Source organism: Dermacentor variabilis, chromosome 6, assembly GCF_050947875.1.
Source record: "Dermacentor variabilis isolate Ectoservices chromosome 6, ASM5094787v1, whole genome shotgun sequence".
NCBI classification, from domain to species: Eukaryota; Metazoa; Arthropoda; class Arachnida; order Ixodida; family Ixodidae; genus Dermacentor; species Dermacentor variabilis.
Window position 1 is genome coordinate 48,448,591 of NC_134573.1, and position 27,177 is coordinate 48,475,767.

The window sequence follows — 27,177 nt, forward strand, 5'->3', positions numbered from 1 at the left end:
CCCTCTTCGCAATGTATGGCGCCGCCCTGACAGGTGGCGCGCCACTCGCCCGCTTCTTCCCTTCGTCCGGTCAAGAGCATGCCGAGCGAATGATTGGGCGGTGCGAACGGGGTGCGACAATGCTATCGCGTTCCACTTTTGAAGGCGAAGATTAAGCGTCCTCCAGTTTTTTTAAGTGAATTCATGGGTCAACATAGATGCCGTTTCCATTTCAATAGCAATAAACCAATATGCTATGCCGTCTTAAATCTTGAAAAATCCACGTGGTCCCGTCATGCACACCAATTTCCCAATAAAAGAATTGTATACTTGGCAACCCGTCGCTGAAATATCTACTAGAAGCCCGTCGTTCACTGCCTACAATATTATTATCCAGTCGAACCTGCTGGGAATAAATGTTATCATTATTGCACACGAACTTTACTTTAACAAACCTGCTCGAGTAAGTTCAAACCTGTCTCCAGCTTCATCACAATTTAATCGGCTTTGTTTTCTCGAACTACTCGTTCAGTGCAAGATTTCGTCCCTTCATTCCTTATCTCCTCACGATTTTATTACCTACGGCGAGAGGCACGTATGGCACACACACTCAAACGATGCTTGCCCACTAAATGGCATAAAAGCGCGATTAAGATGTGATTTTGATTTCTGCTGTGGAAGACAAAAATATTTCCGCCTGCTTTGTTTTACTGGACAATTAGCGCCTAGAATTACCACAGATCGCCTTGGGAATTTTCACTGAGAACTGGTGACATCAATGCCTACGTTTAATAGAATGCTCCTTATTGGCGTACTTCAGGCGCAGTAAATAAATCATTCTTGTAAACGATATTAGCGCACCTTTTCTTACCAGCAAACAGTGCTTTGCGATAATGCGAACCCGATGTTTTGAGTTTGTTGGCTCTTTTCACGCTAGTTTAAGCATGGGTCGTATCTTTAAACTTTCACTTTTCCGTGAATCCTACGTGTAGCGACAAAGTGAGAAGTTAAACGCCGAGCCGAAAAATAGGTAAGCCCATAACCGGATCTGGACCATTAGGTTTTGGCTATCAAGACCAGAAACGAAATTTTACGTCATGTTGCAACGAAACCTGAACCCCAGTTATTGCAAGTAACCCTCAAAAGCTATTTTGGAAAATGCTTACAGCGAAGGGTAATCTTTGATTTACTTACAACCGACCTTTTCGTAGCGATAACGAGAGCATACGCGTGAGTTTATGGCAACGTGTGGAGAGTTTTTATGTAAGCGTGAGTGTATTAGGTATTTGCAGGCTACCTTATTAGCTTTTTTTCGTAGATTTTGGTTTTATTCAAGATGCACTTATTGTGTGCTCTCAAGAGATAGTAAGTTGGAGCGTATTTTGTTAAGTAACGATCGAAAAGTAGTTCTTTTGATACAAATCAAATTGTTACTACGGGCGAATTTTCGCCGTCTCTGTAATGTTTCGCATGAACTGCATGTGCGATGTGGTGGCGCATCCTTTGCCGTTTGGTGGGTGGGCGGGAAAAAGCGTGCTAGAGGGCTCCAAGAAGGATGTCAACTTGAAGCGCTCCTTCCTCCCACGTTGTCAGCGTTAGAGGTCACGTGATCAAGGACGCTAGTCCTTGGCTTGGGGTGGGGCTGGAGCGCGCCATTCTCTCGCCTTGTTAGTGTTACAGGTCACGTGATCAAGCACCCTAGTCTTGGGCTTGTGGTGGGGCTGGAGCGTGCCTTCCTCCCGCGTTGTCAATGTTAGATGCCACGTGATCAAGCACCCTAATCCTGGGCTTGGGGTGGAGTTGGAGCGCAGGTGAGCACGTGTGTATTCCTCTACCCCATCCGTGGATGCGCATGGCTGGCCGCGCGCTTTAGGGCATGCGCAGCCCATGCGCCAGATCTTGGGGGTAATCTGCGTCAAGTGCAGAATCAGGGAGAGCTGAAGAAGGGGGCGCTGAGCGGCGCATGCACCGTGGATAGCGAGACAGCGCGGCTACGTTGGTGCCTCCGCTGACGAAATCAATCTGCCTCACGCGTTTACATAAAAGCTGCAGCAATAAAATTTGCGCGCAACACCGTACCGTTGTTTCGAACCATTTTCCTAGCCATGCACCCGTACTCAAATTTCATGCGAGCCACACGACACAAACCCTGTGGTCACTGCAGCATCTTTTTTTCCGCTGTCCTCTGTCTCGTTTGGCGCTGTTTAGGCAAAGAAGAACCCATAAAATTCAGGATTCAAAGCACCGGCACTATCCTTATAAAAATGTCAAAGTTCTACCTGCTCCCTTTATTTCACCAACATTTTAAGAAACTCTCTGCGTTAGCATGAACGATGAAAGGAAACCAATTCTCTTCCACCATAGACTAACACGGAGCTAAATATAAAAGCGGTGTGGGTCTTTTATCAAGTTCCCTTGTTGCGAGAATGGCCCTTTTTCTCCCGAAAGGCGAAGCATTGATAGAGATAACGTATTGGACAAATGCGTGAAAAAAGCTTCGTAATTTATTCGGCTAAATCAATTGCACCTTATCAATTTATTTAACAAGCATGGCGCCGCGGACGCACAGCCAAACGTGAATAGTTATCAGTCGATGATCATGTACATTAGCTGGCGCAATACTAGCGCTGCGTGCAGTCTCTAGCTTCAACACGTCTCCAAAACTTGAGGTTACGCGACTTACAACACAAGGTGTGCTGGGAGAGAGCGCACATAAGTCCACTAGCAATCTCAGCTCGCTTAACTTTGCAGCCTGCGCTTATTGACTCAAACAGGCGCATGTTAGAGTCAGGCCATCCTGATACTTCAGTCGCCCTGCAACCACATAAACTGTTTAGAAGATGGGCTCACTTTGGTACCACACTCGCTCGCTAGGGTCAGCCATCAGCATGCCGTCTATTTACGGCTTTTTTTCTCACCCTCTTCCAAGTTCAACCAGAAACAATGTTTCATTAATTTATTCAAGATAGGGCGCGCTTTCTGCCTACACCCTCAGGCGCAATTTGCGCAGACAGGGCCAGGTTAGAGGAGGAAACGAATGCACACCTGCCTCTCCACGCCACCTCCTACTGCACGCTGGATAACATGACCTCCAAAGTGGGGTTTCTGTGGTTTGCTGACACAATCTCCACAGCATGCGGCGTAGGGTGCTCTATGTAATCGCCCTTGGACTGTATATATGGAAGAGCACGGTGACGTCGACGGCGAACACGGTAGAGAGCATGGGCATGGAGTGTTCGTATTATTACTATAGCAATAAATTTCCTGCGGAACCCATGTCCCGATAACTGTCGAGGTTAATGCGATTAGCAATAGAGCCGTGTAGTTTCTTAGCACATTGCTGAAGATACTTTTTTTAAATGTGTAGTCACCATTCTGATATTTCAGTTGCCATTCAGCCACATAAACTGTCTACAATATGGGCTCACTTTGGTACCGCACTCGCTCGCTAGGGTCAGCCATCATCATGGCGTGACGAAGAATGTATAACGCGGCTGCCGCAACGATGACGGATTGATGACCGAATGACAACCATGGAATGTCGTAGGCGGCATAGCGTCCACTGCCTAAAGTTATTTTGATAATGCTGAAGTGATTACAAAGGTATGACGACACGATGACGACAGTATGACAAGAATCGGACAATCAGGATCTAAAGACTACAATGATTCGAATGCGTCGGTATCCCTACGACGGTTTGAGAACGATCGCATGACAAGGGCTGTGTAGTAACGAATGAATGACGACATTATGCTTGCGGTAGAACGAACAAATGATGTCGATGCACGAGGAAGGACGTATGACGACGATGTCAGGACGATAATAGGATAACGTATCTGAAACGAAGAATATGGTGCGACGACAGCATGTCGATAACGGCGTGATCACACTCGGATCACCGTGACTGTATGACGACGATGACGTGATGAAAACGGCATGACGGGAACAATAATGAATTGCGAAAACACGAGCATGAAATGAAACAAACATGCATAATGAAAACATGGTCTTAGAGAGGAGCCGAGATAAAGACAGGGGATGATGGGCTCTGTGATGCTATTATTGAAGCTAAATTCATAATTGTTCGACATGCACTAACTTACTCAACAGCAAGTAATACTATGACATGACGAGAGTAGAATGACGAAGCTGGGATGAACAGAACAACAACAAAAGCACCACGGCCACTAGTACCTACTTAGCGGCCCGAGCTAGCAGACACATTGGGAAATCGATGTAAGAGGCTAGGCATAGTAATTGCCCAAAGTAGATAAATACTTCGCAGTCACGGAACTGTTCATCTTGGTTCGGTTTCTCGCTAATTGTAGAAACAATATTTGTACTTGTCTGTAAAATACCCATGTTTGTTATCAGCAAGCATGGTTCAAGGATAACGTACGGACAAATACGCCGCACTATTCTGAAATGCTGGTTCCCTGTATTAAACGAGAAGAAAGAGTGTTAACAGAGGGGCCCGATTTTTGTTAGTCATATCATAAAAAGCCAACAAACATTGACACCATGGATGACATAGGGGAAGCTACTTGTGCTATCCGCCACCAAGGTGTATGAGTGATGGCGCTGGCTAAAACTCCCAGGGTTCTACTAGGTAACATAAATACCCAGGAAAATCGACAGGGAAACGGCGCCACGGTAGTTATATTGGTAAAGCATCGCACGTGAAATGAGAAGGCTGTGGGATCGTTCCCCACTTGCTGCAAGTTGATTTTTCATGCACTTTGATTTCCATCAAGTTATCGTTTCTTTATATCACTTATTAAGCACGAGTAATTTCCCCAATGTTGTCCTTGGTGTCATTGTTTATTGGCTTCTTATAATATGGCTAATAAAAATCGCGCTCCTTTTTTGGCCCCCTTTCTTTTCGTTTATTACATAACGAGGGTATCGAATCCGGCAACATTGATGCCTTCAGGTACCATGTGTGGGTTTATTTACCGGTTGCCTTCGCCCAAAAAGATCACGTTATCGTGACGCCTGCGGAAGAAAGGTTGTTCCACCTCCGCCGCCAGGGTCTGTGAATGGTACCGCTGGATAACGCTCCCAGGGTTCTACTAGGAAACACAAATATCCAAGAAAGTGAATGGGAAAACTGCGCCGCGGTAGCTTAATTGGTAGAGCATCGCACGCGAAGTGCGAAGGTTTGGGATTGTTCCCCACCTGCTGCAGGTTGTTTCTTCAACCACTTTGATTTTCATCAATTTATTGTTTCTTTATTTCATTTACAAAGCACAAGTAATTTCCCCTATGTTGTCAATGTTGGCTTCTTATGATAGGATCCTTGTATTAGAAATACACAGCCATCAATTGAATCTCAATAATATCCGTGTCCCCGTTCGTTGTGTTTATTTTATCAGGCACAGAAATAATTTCACGACATAAATCCTTGCAGAATTATGCCAGTTCTCACTGTTTTGAGCCATTTTATACGAAAGTTTACATGCCTTAAGCTTGGTAAATGTGGCACCATGCATTACACGATATTCTCACATTGGATCGTAGTGCTAACAAAATAGGTATACTTCAGGCAAATTGTTGCTTGCTTCCCGTATGAGGAGTGAGCAGCGTTTATTTTTGTCGTGTCTAACTTCAGGCTTAAATTGTTAGCTTACACATCTCAGTTATTTCATTATTCACCCAGTGTTGTTGCTAAGCAATTGAGATGCTCTGCTGCTGAGCCCGAAATCACGGGTTTAATGCTTGACCCCGCATCGGCCGCATTCCGGTGTGGGCAGTACAGAAACAGCTCAGGTAACTAGTTCTCTTTAGGCACTTGCTAAGTGAAAGCATACGTCAAAATTCTTCAGCCGACGTCTAATATGGCATCTCTCGAAGGTCTGGCGCTTCTTGGGATGTGAAACTCAATAAACAAACAAACAAATAAATACATCTGTCAAACACACAATATATTATAAAATCGAATCTGGCCCTTGGTCGTAGAGGATCGTATGGCTCTCAGCGTGCCTGCCTCCGAAGCATTGTCATTTTTACAGTGGAGCTGTCAGAAGCTCGCTGGGCTTCTCTTGACGTGCACAGCTTCACCGAGCTGAGGGAGCGAGAGCTGAGAGAGAGAGTAAAAGCAGAGTATCAAACTAGCATCGCGCAGCATAGCGACGCGGCGAGGGTGGGTGGAGCCTTGCGGGGAACGAGGAGGGGCGCGGAACGTGGCTCGTCTCTATGAGAGCGTCCGCTCTTCTGTAATTCATTATTACGATAGCAATTATCTTGTTACATGTAGAAACATACAGACGAAAGAAGCTATTCGCAGGTTATTTACACTGGAACCAGACAGCCAGGCCGACACTCACCCGCGCCAAGGCACAGACCAACTTCATCGTCGTTCTAGCGGCGGCTCGTCTCTTGAGTATCTACCGACAATATCGTAATGCTACCCCCCGGCGGCAAAAACACCGTCACGGTGCTGTTAAACAGCCAAGGCGCGTGGAGAATTGTAGGGCTTGAGTCGGACGACGTGGACAATGTCACTGGTTGTCACAGCGAAGGACGGAGTGGGTGCGGATGGGACAGTTTTATACGTGACATCGGTCACTTGGCGGAGCACGCGATATGGGCCCGTATAACAGGAAAGCAGGTTCTCACAAAGGCAAAATTTACGCGACGGTGACCAAAGCAACACGAGGGTGTCCGGCACAATATGCACATCACGGTTACGGAGGTCGTAGTGTTGCTTCTGTTTATCTTGAGACGCTTGTAGACGAATGTGCGCTAGTTGACGAGCCTGGTCAGCACGGGCGATTGCATCACGGGCATAAGCGCTAGTTTAATCTGTGGTGGACGGAAGCACAGTGTCCAATAGTAGCGTCGGTTTTCGGTGATACAATAGGTAAAACGGCGAAAAGCCAGCAATATCGAGACGGGAAGAGTTGCGCGCAAAGGTAATGCAAGGTAGAGCCAGGTCCCAGTCACGGTGGTCCTCTGAAACGTATTTCAATTGCACGTCTGTAAGGGTGCCATTGAAACGCTCAGTGAGGCCGTTCATCTGAGGATGGTAGGAGGAGGTAAACTTATGTTGTATGTAGCACGCCCGCATAATGTCTTCATTGATTTTGGCGAAAACCGTACGGCCACGGTCTGTTACCAGTTGACGCGGAGCACCATGCATCAAAATGATATCATGTAGAAGGAAGTCCGCAACATCATTTGAGCAACTGTTGCGATGAGTGCAGTGACAGGATGGTCGTAAACGTCAACGTCAAGAAGGTTTTGCTTCGTAGGTAACGTGAGCAGAGGATTTGAGGGCAGGGTCGACAACATAGCTTCACCTCCAGAAGCTGCAGTGCCTAGTTTTCCGGCTGGGTCCGGGAGGTGATAGGTGGCGAAGAGAAGCGGCGGGGTTGGGGTGAACGAGACTGACGGCGTCGAGGTGAGGGCGAGCGGCTGTGGCGAATGTTCGGAGCAGGGGCATCAGTGGCAGTGGGTTCATGGCGGGTGGCATAGGAAACAGAAGGTCTAAAGGTGCGGGAATAAGTGGCGGCGTATGTCCGAGGAGGTGGTGGCTATCGGTTGCGGCAGTGACGAGTGACGTGGCCGTTGCGACAGCAGTGGAAGCAGATCGGCCTGTCATCAGGGGCACGCCATTCGGACGGGTTGTGGCGAGATATGGCAGAAAAGGACTGCCGAGGACGAGGAGGGCCGGTAGAGAAGAGGGGAACGCTGGGTTGAAACGTTGAACACACGGAGTTCAGACCCATGTTCTAAAATTCCTGTTTCACTAAGGCCTCAACCATCGCAATCGTGGTTGCTGGCGGATCGGGAGGCGTCGCGGAGAAAGCTGGCGAACAAGTGGTCTCGAGCTCGCGGCGAACAATACGGGTGACGTCGTCACAGGTGGCGGCCTGACGCGGTCGACCCTCACATGTCGACGTAGCAACAGTGTTGGGTAGCCGCGTCATGTGGTGTGTGATACGGCGCCTCTTAGCTTTTTCAAGGTGACGGCATTCTTTGATGATGGCGTCGATATTCGAGACGTCGAAAACAAGCAAATTGACAGCGTCGTCGGCGATGTTTTTAAGAACATGTGACACTTTATCTACTTCGGACATAGCATCGTCAGCTTTGCGGCATAGAGCCAAGACGTCGAGGATGTATGAAACGTACGGCTCTGTAGATGTCTGAACACGAGACGCAAGAGCCTTTCTCGCGGCAACCTTGCGGCCAATGGGGTCGCCGAACAGTTCCTGTGGCTTTTTAACGCGATAGCGTTAAGGAGCTCGTGTCGCAGAAAATCCGGTGTCGTCGGCGTCGGTGTCGGCGTCGGCGGCGTTGGCCGTGAGCGATAAATCCCGGCAGGCACTTCATAAATAAAACGCAACTTCCAAGATGGGCTGGGTGGGAATCGAACCAGGGTCTCCGGAGTGTGAGACGGAGACGTTACCACTGGGCCACGAGATAGATGCTTCAAAGCGGTACAAAAGCGCTTCTAGTGAACGCGGTGTTGCCTTAGAAACGAGCTATTTCTAAGGCTCAGGCGTGCGTCGCTTGCTCAGGCGCACATTTCGTTGTCGCGCCGAACGCTACGTTGCTCGACGCTCACCGCGTCCGATGCGGGGCGCGTAGTCGCTGCGCCGTAGCCCATTCTCTTACACCCCTTGGCGGGTCGACGGGAACGCTGTCGCGTTCCACTCTTGAAGGCGAAGCTTAAGCGTCCTCCAATTTTTTTTAAACTGTCCCAACTGGTTATCTCGTCGTCATGCGTCTGGTGACACATGCGTGGGGTGCCGCCGAGATAAAAGATGACATTGGCGAGCATAATCGTTGGGTCCCACCTGTTATTAGCACTGGCGTGTTCATAGAGCTTGATCTAGTCGTCAACGTACTGTCCCTCCAGGCCGGAGAACACGCCAGCGTCGCGATGTTGGGCAACCGTGATGATTGGAGCATTTGGACAAGCCGAAGTGTTGCAGAGGGCGGTCTCGTCACCGGGAGGCAAAGTGACAAGCTCTATGTACCGACCACTGAGGAGTTCCGTGGTGAGGGCGGGGATTGCTAACCTCCACCAGAATGTTGCGTGTAGAAACACACAGACGAAAGAGGCAATTTGCAGGTTACTTACACTGGAACCAGACAGCCAGGCTGACACTCGCCCGCGCCAAGGCACACACCAACTACATCGTCGTTCTCGCGGCGGCTCATCGCTTGAGTACCTCCCGATAATATCGTAATAATATAGGTACTGCAAGCGGATTTTGGCCGCCGCCATCGCCCTGCGGTCCCGTATGAGTGAAAGCATGTGATGGTGAGTCTGCGAACACGGTTCAACCTCGAATGCCCGAGCGAGGAACGCGGCCCGGATGCGTGCCCTCTTCGGTGGCGCGTGAGGTAGCGAGGTCATTCGAGGGTGAAGGGCTGTTCTTCTCCGGCGGCTGCTACGGTGTCTGGATGTCCTCGTCGCCCGCCGCTCCGTACAGAGTGGAGACAACTGCGGCGTCTCGAGGGACGTCGACAAAGAGCGACGCGCAAGCGAGCGAGGAACGTGGCCTGGCTCTATGAGCGTCCACTATTGTGTAATTTATTATCAATTATTTTCGGCCGTCGCACTCGCCGTGAGGTCCCGTATGAGTGAAAGCGCGTGAGGCTGAGCAGGGAAATGCGGTTCAACCTAGCATGCCCGAGCGAGGAACGCGGCCCGGATGCGCGCCTTCTCCAGTGGCGTGTGCGGTAGCGGGGTCAGGCGAGGGTGGAGGGGCGTTCTCCTCGGCCGGCTGCTAGGGTGCCTCGATGTCCCCGTCGCCCGCCGATCCGCACAGAGGGGAGACAACCGCGGCGTCTTGCAACCTTGCGGGGGACAAGGAGCGACGCCCAAGTGAGTGAGGAACGCGGCCCGGCTCTGAGAGTGTCCGCTCTTTTGGCATTTATTATTGCGATATCAATTAGGTGTACACTCGAAGCGGATTTCTTTCGTCGCCGTCGCCATGAGGTCCCGCATGAATGAAACCGCGCGAGGGTGACCAAGCGAACGCGGTTCAATCCCGCGTGCACAAGCCAGCAACGCGGCCCGGATGCGAGCGGGGTCAGGCGAGTGAGGAGGGGCGTTCTCCTCCGACGGCTGCTAGGGTGCCTCGATGTCCTCCTTGGCCGCCGCTCTGTACAGGGTGGAGACAACCGCGGCGGATGCTACGGCGTTGGCCCAGCGAATCGCGGACGCCGTAGTAGACACGTTTGGTGGACGCCGTAGGGACGCGTTGCCGGTGATCGTGTGTCTTGCGGATGGCACTACTTTACTGGCCTTCCCCCAGCTCCACTGGAATCTGGTTTTTGCGATAGCAGAGTCACGCATAATTCTTTTCATAACACATTTACCAGCGCATAGAATCGAGCTAGTGTAACTTTGTAAGCGCAGTGGAATTGTAAAACCGTTGTGCGATCATGAGTTAGAAGAAATTGCTCGCTTGTGGTTCTCTTGTACCTTACGATGTGTCCAGGCGAAACGCTGCAGCGCAGAATTAATGCGTTAATTTCAGGGCCACGCTATAAAATAATGAAGAGACAGAAAGAAAATGGCACATCCGCTCTAAATTCTACAGAAGAGTCCTATTTGAAGCGCAGATTAAGTGCTAGTGTGCAGTTGCACATGAAGTAAGAGCGTGCTAGTGCACTTGACATTGTAATTCACATTTGTGAAGCGGGATACGAAGCATCGGTGTATTTTAGGGAACATAATTTTGGTACATCGAAGTGCCACTAAATATAGTCCTCAATTCGGCTTATTCGTTACTTCATATGCTACCGTGCACAGAGTTACGATGAAAATTTTGTAGGAAGGGAAGTACTGAAATACTGTATCGTTAACTGCTAGCATAATGGCTGGCTTTACAAAAATCTTCAACCAGCGTCGTCCGGCACAGCACCGCCAAAATGTTGTAAAGAGCTTTTGTGCATCTTGGAAACGGCTGTTTCTTTTTAATAGTGTCTGATGGGATCATCTTCCTGTGTGGCCTGTCTCCCTTGTAAATTAGTTTATTCGAAACGAAAGACATGACTGCCATCAATAATTCAGGATTTTTTCATGCGAAGCTTCCTTTGTGAAGTAATCAGAGATTTGACTTGTAGCCGTACATCTCACGGAGTAAACGCTCTTGCTATTCCATCTGCAAAAATGTCTCGCATTGCAAATGCTACGCGCGCTTCCACCATTGAGGGTCGCTAGTGGAGTCACATGACGCGAAACTTGTTTAAATTCAGCATCCCCTGGTGGTGTTTCCCTCTCCATATCTTGAACTAACCAACTGCATTCGCACTATCATTGAAGTTTTACCGCCGCCTGTACACTGCGCTGCGTTCTTTGGTTCGTTCAATGCCCTAGCACAATTAGTTTTCAGCAGAATGTTCTGCTGGAAACCAATTGTAGTATGTGCAACCAACGAGTTCACGCGAACGCTATTATGAAGTTCGAATGCCCTCGCGTAGACAAAGGCATCTGGTTTATTGGGATATGATTTATATGGGCACTCCAGGCAAATTTCCACCGGCGCCAGTGTCACCGTGATGTTCCGTATTAAGTCGAAATGCGATAGCTTAGCGGCCGTATTCCGTGTGCTGTAGGTGCGAGCGAAAGCTTGCGAGGGCGAGCCTACAGGTATGGGGCCTTTATGCGATGGTGCCTTCTCACGCTCGCAAGGATAGAGAGAGGGAAGATGCGCGCCTTCTTCTCAAGCGCACAAGAGGTGCGGGGGGGGGGGGTGCAGGGAGATGAGCGAATGCTAGTAGGGGGTTCGAGAAGGGCACAGGTAAGTGTGCATCTACTCTTATACTCCAGCTGCGGCTGCTGAACACGGGCGCCCACGTCCGATGTTTGAGGCAATCTTGCTGGTTTCGATGGCTAGCCGGCGGGATGTAGCTGGTGGCTCCGTATGCCCTCCCTAGCCGCGAGCCTAGTTTGGGTTTAAGAGGAAGCTGCAGCTCGGGGGCCCCGCATCAATACATTTAAAAGAAGAATTCGTTTTTCTCGGCAACCAATCCACCACATTCGGCGAGCTTTGTTGCACTTAAAACAACTTAACATGTAGTGAGTGTTGGTTAAACATTTTTGATTTAAGTCACCCATTGTTTTAATTAAAAGAGGCGAAAATCGAAAATCTTCAGAAAAAGAAATTATCAAGTTCACAACTCTGCAACTTCGCAAAGAAAAACCATATCAGAATTATTCGAATCGCATATACTGAGCATCTAAAGTGGACAAAATATGTTACACATGAACCTCGGAAACCATAATAATACGGAAATACAGCTTTTGCAGAACCCTTGTAGAGAACGTAACAAATTCTTGTAGGACATAACATGACATGCAAACATTGTCTGCTTTCATTGAGCTAGTGCATGCTGTTTACAGAACTGCGATATCTGTTCTTGATGCAGAGTTATTAATTTGTAAATTTCGTGCTTCTATTTTTTCACACTTTCGAATTTTTGAAAATCTTTCTAACAAAATTCACGCCCTAAGTCGAAATTACTCTTCCAGCACTCCCTAAAATTTAACTTTCTCTCTCAAGTACAACAAATTTCAATACGTCGATCCAGGGGTTATCTCCGAAAAGCGTTATTGCGTTTTAGGTGTATTTGAATTGGCCGCATCGGACATGGGCCCAAGCTAAAGCTTCCTCTTAAGTGACACCTAGCGCGAAGAGGAATTCACTTGCCCCTGATGCCGCTCTCCGTCACGCCTGCGTTCTTAGGCCTAGTGTCCGCGGTTATCGAACGAGATGTGTTTGTGATTGCCTGTGCACGCGTGACAACGTAGCCATAAAGCTGTTACAGCAGCTTATGCAGCTGATAAAGTGACTAACCTTACTCCATGTAGCTGTCCAATAATCTGCTAGTACATTTAATGCTTACCGTGTCGGGTGAAACTGTGACTTTCTTTTTACCTTGATAAACCTGCCATGCAGTTCCAGCTGGCACACACATGGCGCTTTGCCACGGTCACTATCTTGCCAGGAACGCTTAATACCGTTTGCCTCATCGCGTCCGGTGTCGACTAACAGAAGATGTTGCGAATATTGACAATATCCCAGAATGTGATCACACAAAAACACCGCCCCTAAACTGAACTTATCTTTGCTCTGCAGGATAGTCAGCCGGCGCTGATTACCATTACGGGCATGCTGCGATGCGCATTTGTTGCCCAAATCCACTTCGCACTTTTTATCATGGGGCAATGTTTTGTCATTCCATCTCAGAAATCCTGCTTCGCATCGGTTTGCACGATGCATGGGACCTGCATAATTGTTACTAATTTAAAGCTAAATAATTACGTTGGTATTCTTTAAATACATTGAAAGGAGCGCGTTGTGGTTCCTTCCACTTATCGGGAGGGAAGAATACCGATAATTTGACGAGACAGCTCAACATATTTGTTCAATGGGGTTCTTTAGTGGGGTGAGGGGTACATTTACAAGAAAAACTATTAAAGATAAGGAAAAGCACACAAACATTTCCGTGATCTGTTATGGACCTCTACTGTTACTATTACCCAAACTTTATAGAGGTTTCACTTTATAAAAAAGTGTCAACGGACTGCGCAAGATTCACTCAAGACGCATTTCTGTATCGGCATGCAGTGATTATTCTGAGCGATTGCTTCCCGCATGGTAATAGCATAAATGTCCTCAAATCTGTCATGTCAAGGGCAAATCAATGCTTGCTGGATTCATAAATACGGTGACCACACTCTATGAATCGAATATGCGTTAACGGTGAAAATTGGCAATGAATATATTTGGCCGCCGTCTTTTCTGTTCTAACATGTATCAAGATGAGGTAATATTTACAGTAAACAAAGAGCCCACACAGCGACTATAGAACTCAGGTCATAGTGCCATCCTACTAATTAGTAATGGTAGTCTGTCTGTCTTGCTCATACATTTAATTGTTGATATCGGAGGCTGGTGGAAACAAAAAAGAGAAATATTATTTAGTCCTTGTAAAATATTACTTATCAGCGGTAACTTTCACGTCTCTCCGGTGTGCGCGTTTAACTCCAAAAGTTGTAAGCAGCTAGGGCACAATAAATTAAAATATGCTTACTTATCATTTTGTAGAAGGCGTCTTCTGTTGAGGTGGGAATCCGTGATATTAAATGTGGAGTTCTTCCCATGAAATCTATGTGGTTTCTGAGTGGTTCTATAAAATGCGTCGAATTAATGAGACCTGCCTACGAGAGAGGACGAAACGTGAAACTGATCTTGTTATCTCTGAGCAGATGGTGTCAAGGCGGACACTCACGATATGGTAGTGTCCTCTTCCTTGCGGCTTCACCAGAAGAGAGGCTTCATGGGCAGCGCTTTCATAGAGGTGGCGCTCGTAGTAGGCTCCGTTGACCTGAAGCAAAATATTTTGGTGATCCCGCGGTTGGGGTGCTACTTACATTTTTTCTGACTTGAAGAATTTTTATTGTTACCGACTGTCACTTATAATGCTTTCGTATGGGTTATTGCAGTGTTCAAGAACACCACAATTTTATTATTTGAATTCAGTTTTGGCGTTTAGTGGCAGTGACAAAGCAGCCGCCTGAGCGCAATGGCGTGAACGCTACGCTAGCGTAATCATGTGAAAGTTTATCAAACAAGATTCGGAAAATTCGTTATGAGTTGCATACTTCTATAGTACTTCTTTTAAAATGTGGTTTAGACTTGAGTGGCTTTAGAGTAAATAGGCTTGCAAATTGAATTCAGGGAACCAAGGTTACAAAGCAGATTTATTTACTGGTATAAAAGAGGCCATGGAAGTAATACTGCCGTTTCGAAGTGTTTCGTGCCATTTTATACCGCCAGTTTGTGCCACATTTGTTTACTTACTGCAGAAGCTTCCTGTTTTCCATCAGCAGCAAATTCTTTTTCTCAGAATTTCTCCTAATGGTCCTCTACTCATCGAAAGTTGTTTAACTCAAATTTTCACCAACATCGCGGTGTTGTTGACATGTTCGGGTTCCAGATATATTACCAGACGCAGTATTCATCCATTAACTGACGTCCCCAACAATCGATGCTAAATTTTTCTGCTTCGAAAAGTTACTAACATGCCGTTGTGGAATTTATGTAGATACCTTGTTTTGCTTTAGAGCACTTTATGACTATATATAAAAGTTTTAAATGTGCGGGTTAACGCGTTCACGTGCGACGAAAGCTCATACGAAAACCTCCTAATAAAAGCAAAACGTTGACGTCTTTCAGCCGAATCACGATGCATACAAAGCGATGACAAGGTTTAGCGTTGCACCGGTTTCTGCGACGCCGTTCCAAATCTACGAGCGTGCGACGCGCTTGTGCGACACAACTCGCAAGGCCCGGCGGCATCTATTAGGCGTCTCGCAACACTGGCCTGATGAGGAGCGCTGCGACTGAATTCACAGATGTCGCACATCAGTGGTGCACGAGATGAGACAGAAGGAACACTACGAGCACTCATAGCTTGGCGTGTCCGCTCCACTCAAAGCAGTTTGTGCAGCGTGGTGCACTATGGAAACAGCTGCACAGCAGATGTGCTAGTGTAATTTCGCGCAACGCACGCGCTAGCAGTAGGAAGCGAAACGCTGCCCTGGTTTTACTGCAGTGCCAGAGTGGCTAGCCGAGCCGATGCAGGGGAGAGTGAGAGCACGTCCAATCTGTTTCGTCGCTTCTGCCCTTAAAATCACTATGCATCTCGAGAGACCTTTTAACGCTCCACGCACGGGGTCCGCACCTGCGCCATCGACATTTTGAGAGCGCGGTGGTGTTGACAACAGTGCGAATGTGCCTTGGAGGTGGGCGACGTGACGGACAATGCTGATGTTGTCTTGCAAACGTGGCCACAATAAAATAAATAAACAAGAAATACTTAAGTTCACACATGCCGCATTTAAAGCCACAGCGATAACTACTGCCTCCAAGAGAAGTACTATTATGAATCATGCTGTACTTTGTATGACATCGGAATGCGCGTAAAAACACGACGTAATTCTCACAAAGTTTTCTTTAAGATCTGCTACCAAGCAACTGTATTTTTCACTTTTTTGTTTTTTGAGTAAGCCATTGGTGAACTTAGGATCATTTGGATGAAAGGAATTAAATTATGTTAATACGAACGTATTTCCCGCCGGTGCCGTCGCCGGTGTAGTCCCGAAGCAGAAGCGTTGGTGCCAAAACGGACGCTCTCCTTAATTCCAGGGGCTGCTCGTGCTCAAAAGCAACGACTTTCCTTTGGTTGTATTCTCTGTCTTCATAAACGACGGGATAAACTGTGACGCTGTCCACTGTGGATCCGGTCTTGATACTGATAGCTAGAAACAAGGGCAGATGAAAAGAGAGTTTACATCGGTGTTCTCGTTTTTCGTTTTTTAAACAAAAGTTTCGAGTGGTGAGCTTTCGGCCGTTGCTTCGAAATCTTTGCAAAATAATGTCAGCACTATAAACTGCGTAAATAAAAAACCAACATCAGCCTGCGTTCTTGCATTCAGTCAAATAATTCGGCGATTATATGCTGTGCAAGTCCCACACGCGTTGCATCTCGTTTAAAGCAATAAAGCGAATGGGTGAACGCTGTTGGCAGCAAGTAAAATATTTTGTCGTGGAAGACAGAATCTGTCACGTATTCTCAGGATGTTTCTCCTCTCGCTGTACACTGCGTGTAATTTACAGCTGAAATTCTAATGAAATAAAGAAATATTACTCTTGTCGAGAAATTAAAAGGATTATCGCAAATTATTCTAAACTCGTTTTCTGAGTACTTTTACCCCACTTCTGTGGCAACTTTGTGCAGTTCGGTGTCATTCGATTGCTACGTTTTTATACCGCATTACTTTTATGCTGCATTGAGAAGATATCAAAACCCGCAAGGGTGCAAATGATTTGTAAGCTGTTTACCAACAGCCCACGTAAAGAATCTTGATCAAAATTCCCCGATTGGCAGGCCATTAAAATAAGAACACCCTTTCATATGAGTGTAAATAAACAACACCCTTAAAAATGCAGGTGTGAAGGAAGACACCACCATTATTAATAGTACAATACAGACAACAGCCTTCCGAATAGGTGCTACACCCACCAACACATTGTGGTTTATTACAGTCATGTAGTTGATGAATGGAGTGCCGAGGTGTTGTATGTGATGCCTGTCCTTGGGTTTTGACTATCTGGTTCAGTGAGCTGAACGCATGAGTCGTGTCAGAATTGCTGTCCTGGTCGAGCAGATAATGCTAACGTTTGACGCTTTCTAGAAAAACATGGGAGAATTCGCAATTTCAGTAATTAGCATATTCATGTACTTGTCATCGTTCTTCTTTGCCGAGCGGAGAGAGAGAATAACTTTCTTCGCTAAAGGAAGAACTGGCCATGCGACACATTAGGTGAGAGGCCGGTGTCGCGAGCCCGCGGCGTCCTGGGCGTTAGGATAGTGCAGCCTGGATGTGGCTTGCGGTTGATCCGAGAAGTCGGTCCCGCCCTTCCTGTGATGGCAAGAGCTGACAAGGAGCAGGGAAGGCCCTACCTCCCCATAGAGCACAGGCGAAGGTGGTGTGCGCAACTCACGAGGCCCAGTTAGGCTGCTAGTCGCCTGGATACATACGGTAGAGTATGTAAGGATTAGAGACAGCCTGTTTGTAGTTGGCTTTTGGGGGTACACGCAAGGCACTTGAATAAGGAGAACCCTGCACCGAGGATGACGTCACCTAGTCACTCTCAATATGTCGTGATATCCTGGTAGGTGGTGAGGCGCTCGCTAGGAATTTCGGGGAGAGAGGGCCTCGCTACTCGGTTGGCCAAAGCTCGAGCAGTAAGGTGCGCGGCCTCGTTCTCCGCATTGTCCGCGTGAGCTGGAAAACATATCACTTCGATGAAATCGCCGTCCTGGAAGGAAGAGAGCGGAGGAAGGAGACACAGGGTGGATGAAGCCACTCTGGTGTGCCGGAAGTTACTGATGGCCTCTTTAGATTCGCTGACCACTACACGGATGTCTGGATTTAGCATGGCGAGAGCGATGCCTGCTTCTTTCGCAACTCCTGATTTAGGTGTAGAAATAATCGCGGAGGTAGCGAGTCGCCCCGAGTCGGTCACCGCGTCGACTGTAATGTGAAAGTGACCAGGAGAGGACGGATAAGAAGCCACGTCCGTACAAAGGACATCTGGGCGGCCGCTCTAGGAATCGTGCGGAGAGTCGTAGATGCCTGCGAGCATATTCTTAGGGAGCAGTTTGGCAGAGATCTTGGCCCTGTTGTGAGGTTGAAGGGGCGCGTTTCTCTTGTGAGTAGGGCTAGGGTGTATGCCCAGTTTGGCAAGAGCATGCCTGTTCCTCGTTCTAAGCGCTACATGGTGTTGCTACACTGTTCAGTGGACTTCAATGAGCTCATTTGCCGTGTTGTCTACGGCCAGGTTGTAGAGGAGGTGGGTGCTGCCATAGCGTTCGATACCAAGCACCGTCTTGTAGGCCTTAAATGCCTGGTTCAGCTTAGAAAGATCTGTTTACTTAATTCCGCGTTTATGGGTGGCAATTTTACGACTCAGGCATCTCATCTACTGCGCAATTGTTCTAAGCATGATGATGGATACCTCATTGTGCGTGTTGTTTTGCAGCAGCTTTCCTAAGATGTGGATGGCCTGCACCTCAGGATAGTTGATGACGTTGAGGTGAATCTCAAGAGTGACAGGTCGTGCAGAAAGCAGAGCAGAGAGCTTGGCTAAGTTGCAAAAACGAGAAACACAATTTAATGGTGAACAACTGATCCCCGTAGTCCCAACATGTGACTGTATGTTGTGAACAGCCTCCTGAATGGCAGTCTGAGTGTCCCCATCAGAGCCTTTGCAGGTCCAGATTGAAACATCGTCTGCGTAGAGGGATCGGGAGATACGGGGGATGGCTGTCAGCTTCACAAGAAGCTGGAATGTATTCAGATCAAAAAGGAACGTGGAAAGAACAATGCCTTGAGGGGTGTCCCGCGTTCTAAGAGAAATTCAATCACTGGCAAGTTTGCCGAATGTCAGCTCTGCGGAATCGTTGGTCAGAAACGTCCGGAGAAAGTTGCATGCACGGGATTTCGGGTTGACGTAATTGAGATTCGTTATTATGCCAGGGCCTAGTATACCATTATGCGCGTATACCATTGTACCATTATGCTTAAGACGGGCCGCTGACCGCAGGGCGACGTTGGTTGTCAGGAAGCGGAGAACCACTCTGCCACGCTTCCCTTCCGGGAGCCGGCAAAGATACCCACATAGCCGCCGCAGTATGAAGGCGCTAATACATTCACGATTGCGTAATATGATGAAGGAGCAAGCGCGGCGAAATGACGCGCAAGGATACAGTAATGGTGTAATAATGGCGTCACCCGGCTTTCAACCCCGATTTAATGGCCCAAGTTGTCTGAGAGCTTCGGCCGCTAGGTACGTGTGTACAAGTTGTCGGGAGGCCGTAGTGGTCGTCGCATCATCGTCATTCCAGCTTTGTTAGCCGACTATCGGCAAGCCATCGTCGTCATACCGTTGTTATGCGTTCGTTGTTGCACCGCCGTCGTGATGCCGTCATGTTCGTTAAATCATCGTGATCTTCGTGGCCTCACTTGTTATGCCATCACGCCTTCCACTCAGATCCCATAGGCAAACTTCTCTATAGCTTGGGGTCGTTGCATACTCGGGGTCGTGATGCCATCGTGGTCGTTGCCTCATTGTCACTCCAGCTCTTCAAGGCGACTCGTCATGCCACCATCGTCCCGCCATCGTTGTCAACAGTCATAGTGCATTCATTGTCACACCATCGTCGTGATGCCGCCATGGTTGCACCATTGTCATTCTAGCTTCGTCTTCCGACGCTCGTCATGCCACTGTCATCAAGCTGTCGTTTAACCATCGTTACAACTTCAGTAACGTTATTCCATTGTCATGATCCCTTTGTCGTCATGCTGGCTTCGTCGATCCCTCAACTTCATTCCTTGTTTGTCATTCTGTAGTACTCAAGTTGTCACCATTGAATAGCGATGATGCCGTTTTTGTCATGCCATTGTAGCCGTAGCATTGGCGTCAGACAGTCGGTATCATAGATACGTCGTCATAACATCATCATCATGCCGTTGTGATCATGCCATTGTCATCACTTCAGCTTGGTCATAGAGTCGTCTTAATCAATCCTTGTCACATACTCGTCGTTGTTATACCGATTGTGTCGTTTAATTGACGTCATTTCTTTGTCATTCTATCATCACCATTGTGTCGATGTTATGCAGTCGTCTTCATGTCGCCATGCTCATGGTCATGCTTTTGGGAAATGAGTGCCACAAATAAAATGGGACGATGTCGTGGAACGTTGTAGCTAGCAGAAGCCAAGAAAGTTTCAGAATCACTACAACCTATATTACATTAACCTCGCTTCAGAGATACGTTGTGTGGATTCATTGCTTGAATGATAATTATCGACGGCAGTCATCAAGAGATGAGTTCTGTCGTTATGTATTTTTTTGCCTTTTGTCATTGGCTCCCAATAAACCACATTTCCACAATTCCAGGGGTTCACCAAATAAAGGGTCATGTGATAAGAAATACCCGTAGGAAGGAGTGGGAATCAGAGCAATCGCAAAATATGGCAGCTATTTGGAATATCTTCCATTTGCTGCGCGTCATGCGCTGTGTGATAACATTTGTTAAGCGGTGAAAGGCGGTCACCCGAGAAAGATAAACATGTACACGTGACAATACCCACCTCTTAAAAAGCATCGACCCATGTACCATTTGCCTTGTGTCTTGCGTTCTGGTGTTGCTTTGTTCCTAAGTCGATATCTTGAATATTTCAAAGATATATCAAATTACTCCCATTCTTGATGGTTGAATCGTCATTTTGGATGGAAAATTTCATAATTTAATTCCAAATTAATTTCAATGACTGGATTTATTGTATAGGTACTGCCTAATATTTCATTACGGAAGAGTCGGGTTATTTATTTAATTGGAGCGTAAGATGAATGCTTATAAAATTTCTTTGCATCCCTTTACGTAGTATCGTAAGTTCGAGGCCGTGCTCCCCAGAGAACGTGCATCAGAGTGCTAAGTGCGCGACCTATGCCGAAGACCATGGCTTGCCATATGCAACATCACAGGCCGGTTAAAATACGCAGACGACAGTGCTTTGTCATTATTTTTAATTATTAGCAATGAAATCAGATCTTCCTTGAACATAAATACTGAAAGAAGTTGAGTCCACACACAAGTTTTCGTGTTTATGATATTGATAGCTGCGAACAAGATATTTAACCCTGCATCTATCTAACATTACGACCCCGTTGCACTCCTACTTCATGAAGATCGCTTCCGGAACATCACATTATAGAAGTTTTTGGTTTGAATTTTTAATATTTGTCATAGCTGTTTTCACACATACAGTGATGTTCCTGTGATAAAGACGGAATCAAAGTCATAGAGACTTATTCGTTCTTCCAATACCTCCTCATGCTTGTTTTCCACAGTGGACGCTATGATATGAAAGGACAGTCAGAAGGCCATGTTGGCCATATGTGCAAACGTTATGTGGCTTAAGCATAGCGCGGCTGAAATACACATATTTCTTAGAGTTCTATACGTGCAATGGGTTCTTTAATTCATTTCGTTTTCAGTGGCTTAGCCTGTGAGAATGTGTCACTGGCTTTTCACCCATCCTTGGAGAGGGAAAGAGAGAAAAACATTATGGATCCATAATGAAATGAAGCGCGTTGAGCACGTGGTGGGGTGGCTCCCTATTCACGGGCTCCATAGGCTTCCAGGGCCGCCTGGCCCTTGTGGATCAGTCGGAGCTGGTCTTCCAAGGAGGGGATGGATAGCAGGATGTATAGGTATGGGGTATAGGTGGAGGTGGAACTTTGGAGAAATCGCACTCTTCTGGGTCGTGCCGGTGGGTGCCTAGTGCAATGCAGTGAGGACATGTGTTCTCGTATATTTCAGCGTATATTCTGCTCTGGAGGCAGAGGGGGGTGGGGGGGCAAGTTTCCTAAACTTGGCAGCAGCGACAGCATATTGACACGTTTACATGTTTATCTTTCTCGCGTGACCACGTTTCACCGCTTAACAAATGTTATCACGCAGCGCAGGAGGCGCCTGCATGTATAGGAAGTTTCTGCAATGTTATCGATGGTTCCATCCGCTGTCTGTCACCGAAACTTGCGTAATCTGATTTCATGTATGCGCGACGCGAACGGTGTAGAACTTTGTGGAAGGCACGTGGGTCTCAGCGATTAATTTGGAACATTCGAGAGCTGCAGTATAAAAGCCAACACGCTTGACTCGCTGATCAGATTTTCGACGATCGCCGATTTTGTTCGCCGCTGTCGCCGTTTATTGTGTGTAGCCTGTTTTTGAGGGCACAAGTTCGAACAATAAATGCTAGTTTTGTGTTTCACAGTATTGCAACTGTGTTATTCCACGTCACCACTACGTGGCATCGGTGGAGGTGCTTTGCGTTCATGTACGGGACGCCTCCACAAAGCCGCGACCCAAGCCCGAACGCGGAAGACACCACCAGCGTTGACAAGAACCAGCGCGGTAGCCGCAGGCTGCAAAGACTGCCCTCAGAACATGGACTTTTGCCTAAGTCGAGCAGAAATATTGTCACCAAGTCCCCCCCCCCTCCCCCCCCCCCATTGGCAGCTCCAGCGTCCCCCATCGTGCTGCAGCAGCCCAGAGAGCCTCCGATGTTTCGCAGTTCAACGTTCGAGCACCCAAAAAGCTGGCTTGAGACGTATGACAGAGTCGCTACATTTAACAGAAGGAAGAGCGACGACAAATTGCGACATGTCTTCTTCGCATTGGAAGACGCTGCCAGACCGTGGTTCGAGAACCGAGAAGCCACCTTCACGGCCTGAGACCTGTTCCGAAGCGGCTTCCTGCAGACATTCGCAAGCATCGGACGCCGAGAACGAGTCCAAGCGCTATTAAAAACCCGGGTGCATCTACCTAATGAGACAACCGCGACTTTCAAAGAAGAGATGAGCCGCCTATTCCGCCACGCCGACCCCGAAATATCCGAGGAGAAGAAAGTCCGCCTATTGATGCGTGGTGTAAAGGAGGGACTTTTCGCTTGAATGGTACGAAGCCCACCGAAGACTGTCGAAGAGTTTCTTCGCGAGGCCACTAGCATCATGAAGGCACTGCAAATGCGGAACCGGCAATTCAACCGCCGCACGAACTCGACAAGCTACGCCACAGTTCAGTCACTGGCCACCGACGACCTGCGTGAGACTATCCGAGCTAACGTGCGGGAAGAGCTACAGAAGTTGTTCCCACCATCACAGCCTCAAGTGGCTTCCGTTACCGACGCCGTACGTGAGGTGCTCCGAAAACAACTCGGAGTAGCCCCTCAATCGCCGCAGCCTCAGCGGCAAGCGATGACAACCGCCGCTATAGTCCGCCATCACGTTCCCCCTCCGTGCCCATGGCCGGGCCCAATGGCGACATAGTTTCGTCGTCCACCACCACCCCCGCTGCCAGCACGCCAGCCCGTCACCCCACGCGGCATTCTAAGGATGACGTTTGGTGCGCCCCCGACCACAGTCCGCTTAGCTATCCCTGCAGAGAAGCCAGGCACATCTACCGCCGATGCCCATAGCGGGAGATGCGACTCCGAGGGTTCGCCGTTAGCGCGCCGCGACCAGATTGGCGAACAACCATGCGATATCACCGACTACCTCGCCGCCACTCATTGGAGCCCTCGACGGCCGTCCCGTTCGCCTTTACCAGGCCGCTACTTGTCGCCGGAGCGCCAACCAACCGGCCAACTGGCCCAGCCCGGGGCTGCTCTGCGAGCCCATATTTTGCAGCGGGAAACTAAAAGCAGCAACCGATGGAGGGGCGGTTGCTGTTCGTAGGACTAATGAAGATCCTCCGGAGACGACGAAGACGACGAACAGACCATCTTGACGACATAATAACGACACGCCGCCGTCCCGACCAAGTCAGGAAGAGAAGACTACACCGACGAAAGACGACTTGACTACGCGACGTTCCAGCTTCACTTCAACAACTGCAACGCCAGACAAAAAACCACCGACCTCGACGTGCTTCTCGACGGGCACGCAAGTACCGCCTTAGTGGACACAGGGGCCGATTACTCCGTAATGAGTGGACACATCGCCACCCGGTTGAAGAAAGTTGAAACTGCTTCGGAAGGCCCTCAAATTCGAACCACTGGAGGACACCTCATTACACCGAATTGAGTCTGCATGGCAGGAATTAACGTTCATGACCGGATTTAGCCTGCCACCTTCGTTGTCCTCCAACAGTGTTCACGAGACGTCATTCTCGGCATGGACTTCCTAAACCAACACGGCGCAATCATAGACATGAAGTCAAAATCGATAACGCTGTCGGAAGATCAAGCGATACGCCGGAGAGCTCTCGTAGTCACCACGCCTTGAATATGCTCGAAGATCAAGTGAGAATCCCGCCACGCTCAAGCATTATTATTTCCGTCGGCACCGCAACACCTGCTGACGTAGAAGGGGCCATCAAGCACGACCAACATCTACTACTCGACCGTGAAATTTGCGTCACAAGAGGGATCGCTCGACTCAACGAAGGGAAAGCGGTAGTTATGCTAACCAACTTAAGCCACGAGTTCAAGCACATCAACAAAGGCAGGACAATTCCATATATCGAGGAAATTGTGGAAACCAGCAATGCCGTTGTCCTCTCGGATCCTGCCTCAGCTACCTCGATGAGTATAATGCCCGAACCAGACTTCGACGTAAATCCAAGTCTTCCTATGAGTACGCAGCAACAGATCAGGAAATCTTATCCGACAATACAAAGACTGCTTTTCGACGTCATCGAGGATTCGACAAACACCAGCTGCAAAGGATCGCATATTAACCGAAGAATGCCCTTGACTACTTCGCCATACCCCTTGCCGAGTTTCGACGCGAGAACGTGAAGTTATTAGGCAACAAGTCCACGAAATGCTGCGCGACGACATCATCCAGCCGTCGAAAAGCCCGTGGGCATCTGCTGTAGTCCTGGTAAAGAAAAATGATGGAACCCTACGCTTCTGCGTCGATTATCGTCGGCTGAACAAGATCACGAAGAAGGACGTGTACCCCTTCCACGGATAGACGACGCATTGTATCGACTCTGCAACGCTAAATACTTCTCGTCGATGGACCTGAAGTCTGCATACTGGCAAATAGAAGTCGACGAAAGGGATCGCGAAAAGACTGCCTTCATCACGCCAGACGGCCTCTACGAATTCAAGGTCAGGCCATGCGGACTGTGCTCGGCGCCTGCAAAGGTTGAGCCCGTCATGGACACGGTGTTAGCAGGATTGAAGTGGCAGCCGTATTTTGTTTACTTGGATGACGTCGTTGTCTTCGCCGGAAATCTTGACCATCACCTTAAGCGGCTTGCGACACTATTAGAAGCCATCAAGTCATCAGAGCTCACTCTGAAGCCGGAAAAGTGCCGCTTCGCTTACGATGAGCGTCTGTTCCTAGGACGCGTCATCAGCAAATCTGGAGTACGCATTGACCCTCACAACCCAGCTGCCATCGCAAAGTTCCCGCAGATAATCGACAAGAAGGCAGTGCGCAGATAGATTCCTTGGCATGTGTGCCTACTATAGGCGCTTTGTCAAGGACTTTTCACGCACCGCGGAGCCGCTAACACATCGAACCAAATGTGATGTCAAATTCAAGTGGGAAACGCCGTAGGCCCACGCATGCAATCACCGCCGGTACTTGCACACTTCGACGAGGACGCCGATACCGAAATCCACACTTTCGCCAGTAGCCTAGGCCTCGGTGCCGTCCTAGTCCAGAGGAAAGACGGACTTGAACGGGTGATATCTTATGCTAGCCGGTCGCTTTCAAAAGCGGAAGGCAATTATTCTACGACTAACGAGGAATGCCTCGCCATCGTTTGCGCTACAGCAAAATTCCGCACTTACCTCTATGGCAGGCCATTCAAAGTCGTCAGCCACCATCACGTGTTGTGTTGTCTAGCTAACTTAAGGGACCCTTCAGTACGGCTGGCGTGGTGTCGCCTTAGACTGCAAGAATATGATGTAACGGTAATATACAAGTCCGGAAGAAAACACTCTGACGCCGACTGGTTGTCTTGCGGCCCCATCGATCTCCCGCCGCAAGACGACGAGGACGACGGCGCCTTCCTTGGAATAATAAGCGCGGAAGGCTTCACTAAACAGCAACGAGCAGACCCGGAGCTAAAACGCCTCGTCGAGTACTTGGAAGGGAACACCGACGCTGTCCCTAGGGCATTTAAGCGCGGATTTTCTTCGTTCACGCTACAAAACAACCTACTCGTGTAGAAGAATTTCTCACCAGTCCGCGCCAGGTACCTTCTTGTACCGTTAGCGCTGCGTGCAGAAGTATTGCACGCCCTACGCGACGACCCTACCGCTGGGCACCTCGGATTCTCCCGCACGCTGTCGACGATACAGGAAAGGTATTACTGGCCGCGTCTGACCGCCGACGCCGCCCATTACGGCAACGCGTGCCGAGACTGTCAGCGACTCAAGACACCACCGACAAGGCCAGCAGGATTACTACAGCCGATCGAACCTCCTCGCCGACCATTCCAGCAGATTGGGATGGATTTGTTGAGGCCGTTTCCGACGTCAACATCCGGAAATAAGTGGATCGTCGTGGCGAAGGACTATCTCACCCCCTTCGCTCATACTAAAGCTGCGCCGAAAGGTAGCGCAGCCGAAATGGCGAAATTATTTGTCGAGAACTTTCTGCAGCGATATGGTGCGCCAGGAGTCCTTCGGATCGCCGACTGTGTTCGCCGCTGTCGCCGTTCATTCAGTGTAGCCTGTTTTTGAGGGCACAAGTTCGCCCAATAAAAGTTATTTTTGTCTTTCCCAGTATTGCTATTGTGTTCTTCAACGTCACCACCAAGTGACAATATCGACCAGTACTACTAATCGGGCCCTGCCTCAGGTTGCAGATTCGCATCGCTGCGGAACGGACCTGCGTAAAGGACTACGGACGATGAACCAAGGCCGCTGCGGAAAGCCTGGAGCAATACAGGCCCGGCGGTATAATAGAGCGGGTCCTCGTGACCATCGCAAAGCCGATAAATAGACAGCGGTGTTCGTGGACAGATCAGTTGGCAGCAGCGACAGCATATCGAACAGAACTACTAATCAGACCCTGTCTCACGTTGCAGATCTGCCATCGACAAGCTAGCAAAACCACATCCGCAT

At 48.6% G+C, this 27,177-nt stretch overlaps 1 protein-coding gene across 3 annotated transcripts in view; it reads right to left on the minus strand.

Annotated features, from left to right (window-relative positions):
• LOC142584155 (venom metalloproteinase BumaMPs1-like) overlaps positions 1-27,177 on the minus strand; it is a 176,346-nt gene that overhangs the window by 121,684 nt on the left and 27,485 nt on the right. For all 3 annotated transcript variants that reach the window (XM_075694324.1, XM_075694323.1, XM_075694322.1), the window contains exons 2-4: positions 16,077-16,270; positions 14,239-14,334; positions 14,041-14,167 (exon numbers count right to left, since the gene is read on the minus strand). In XM_075694324.1, the coding sequence (XP_075550439.1) occupies positions 14,041-14,167; positions 14,239-14,334; positions 16,077-16,270 (417 nt within the window). The remainder of the gene's footprint in view (positions 1-14,040; positions 14,168-14,238; positions 14,335-16,076; positions 16,271-27,177) is intronic.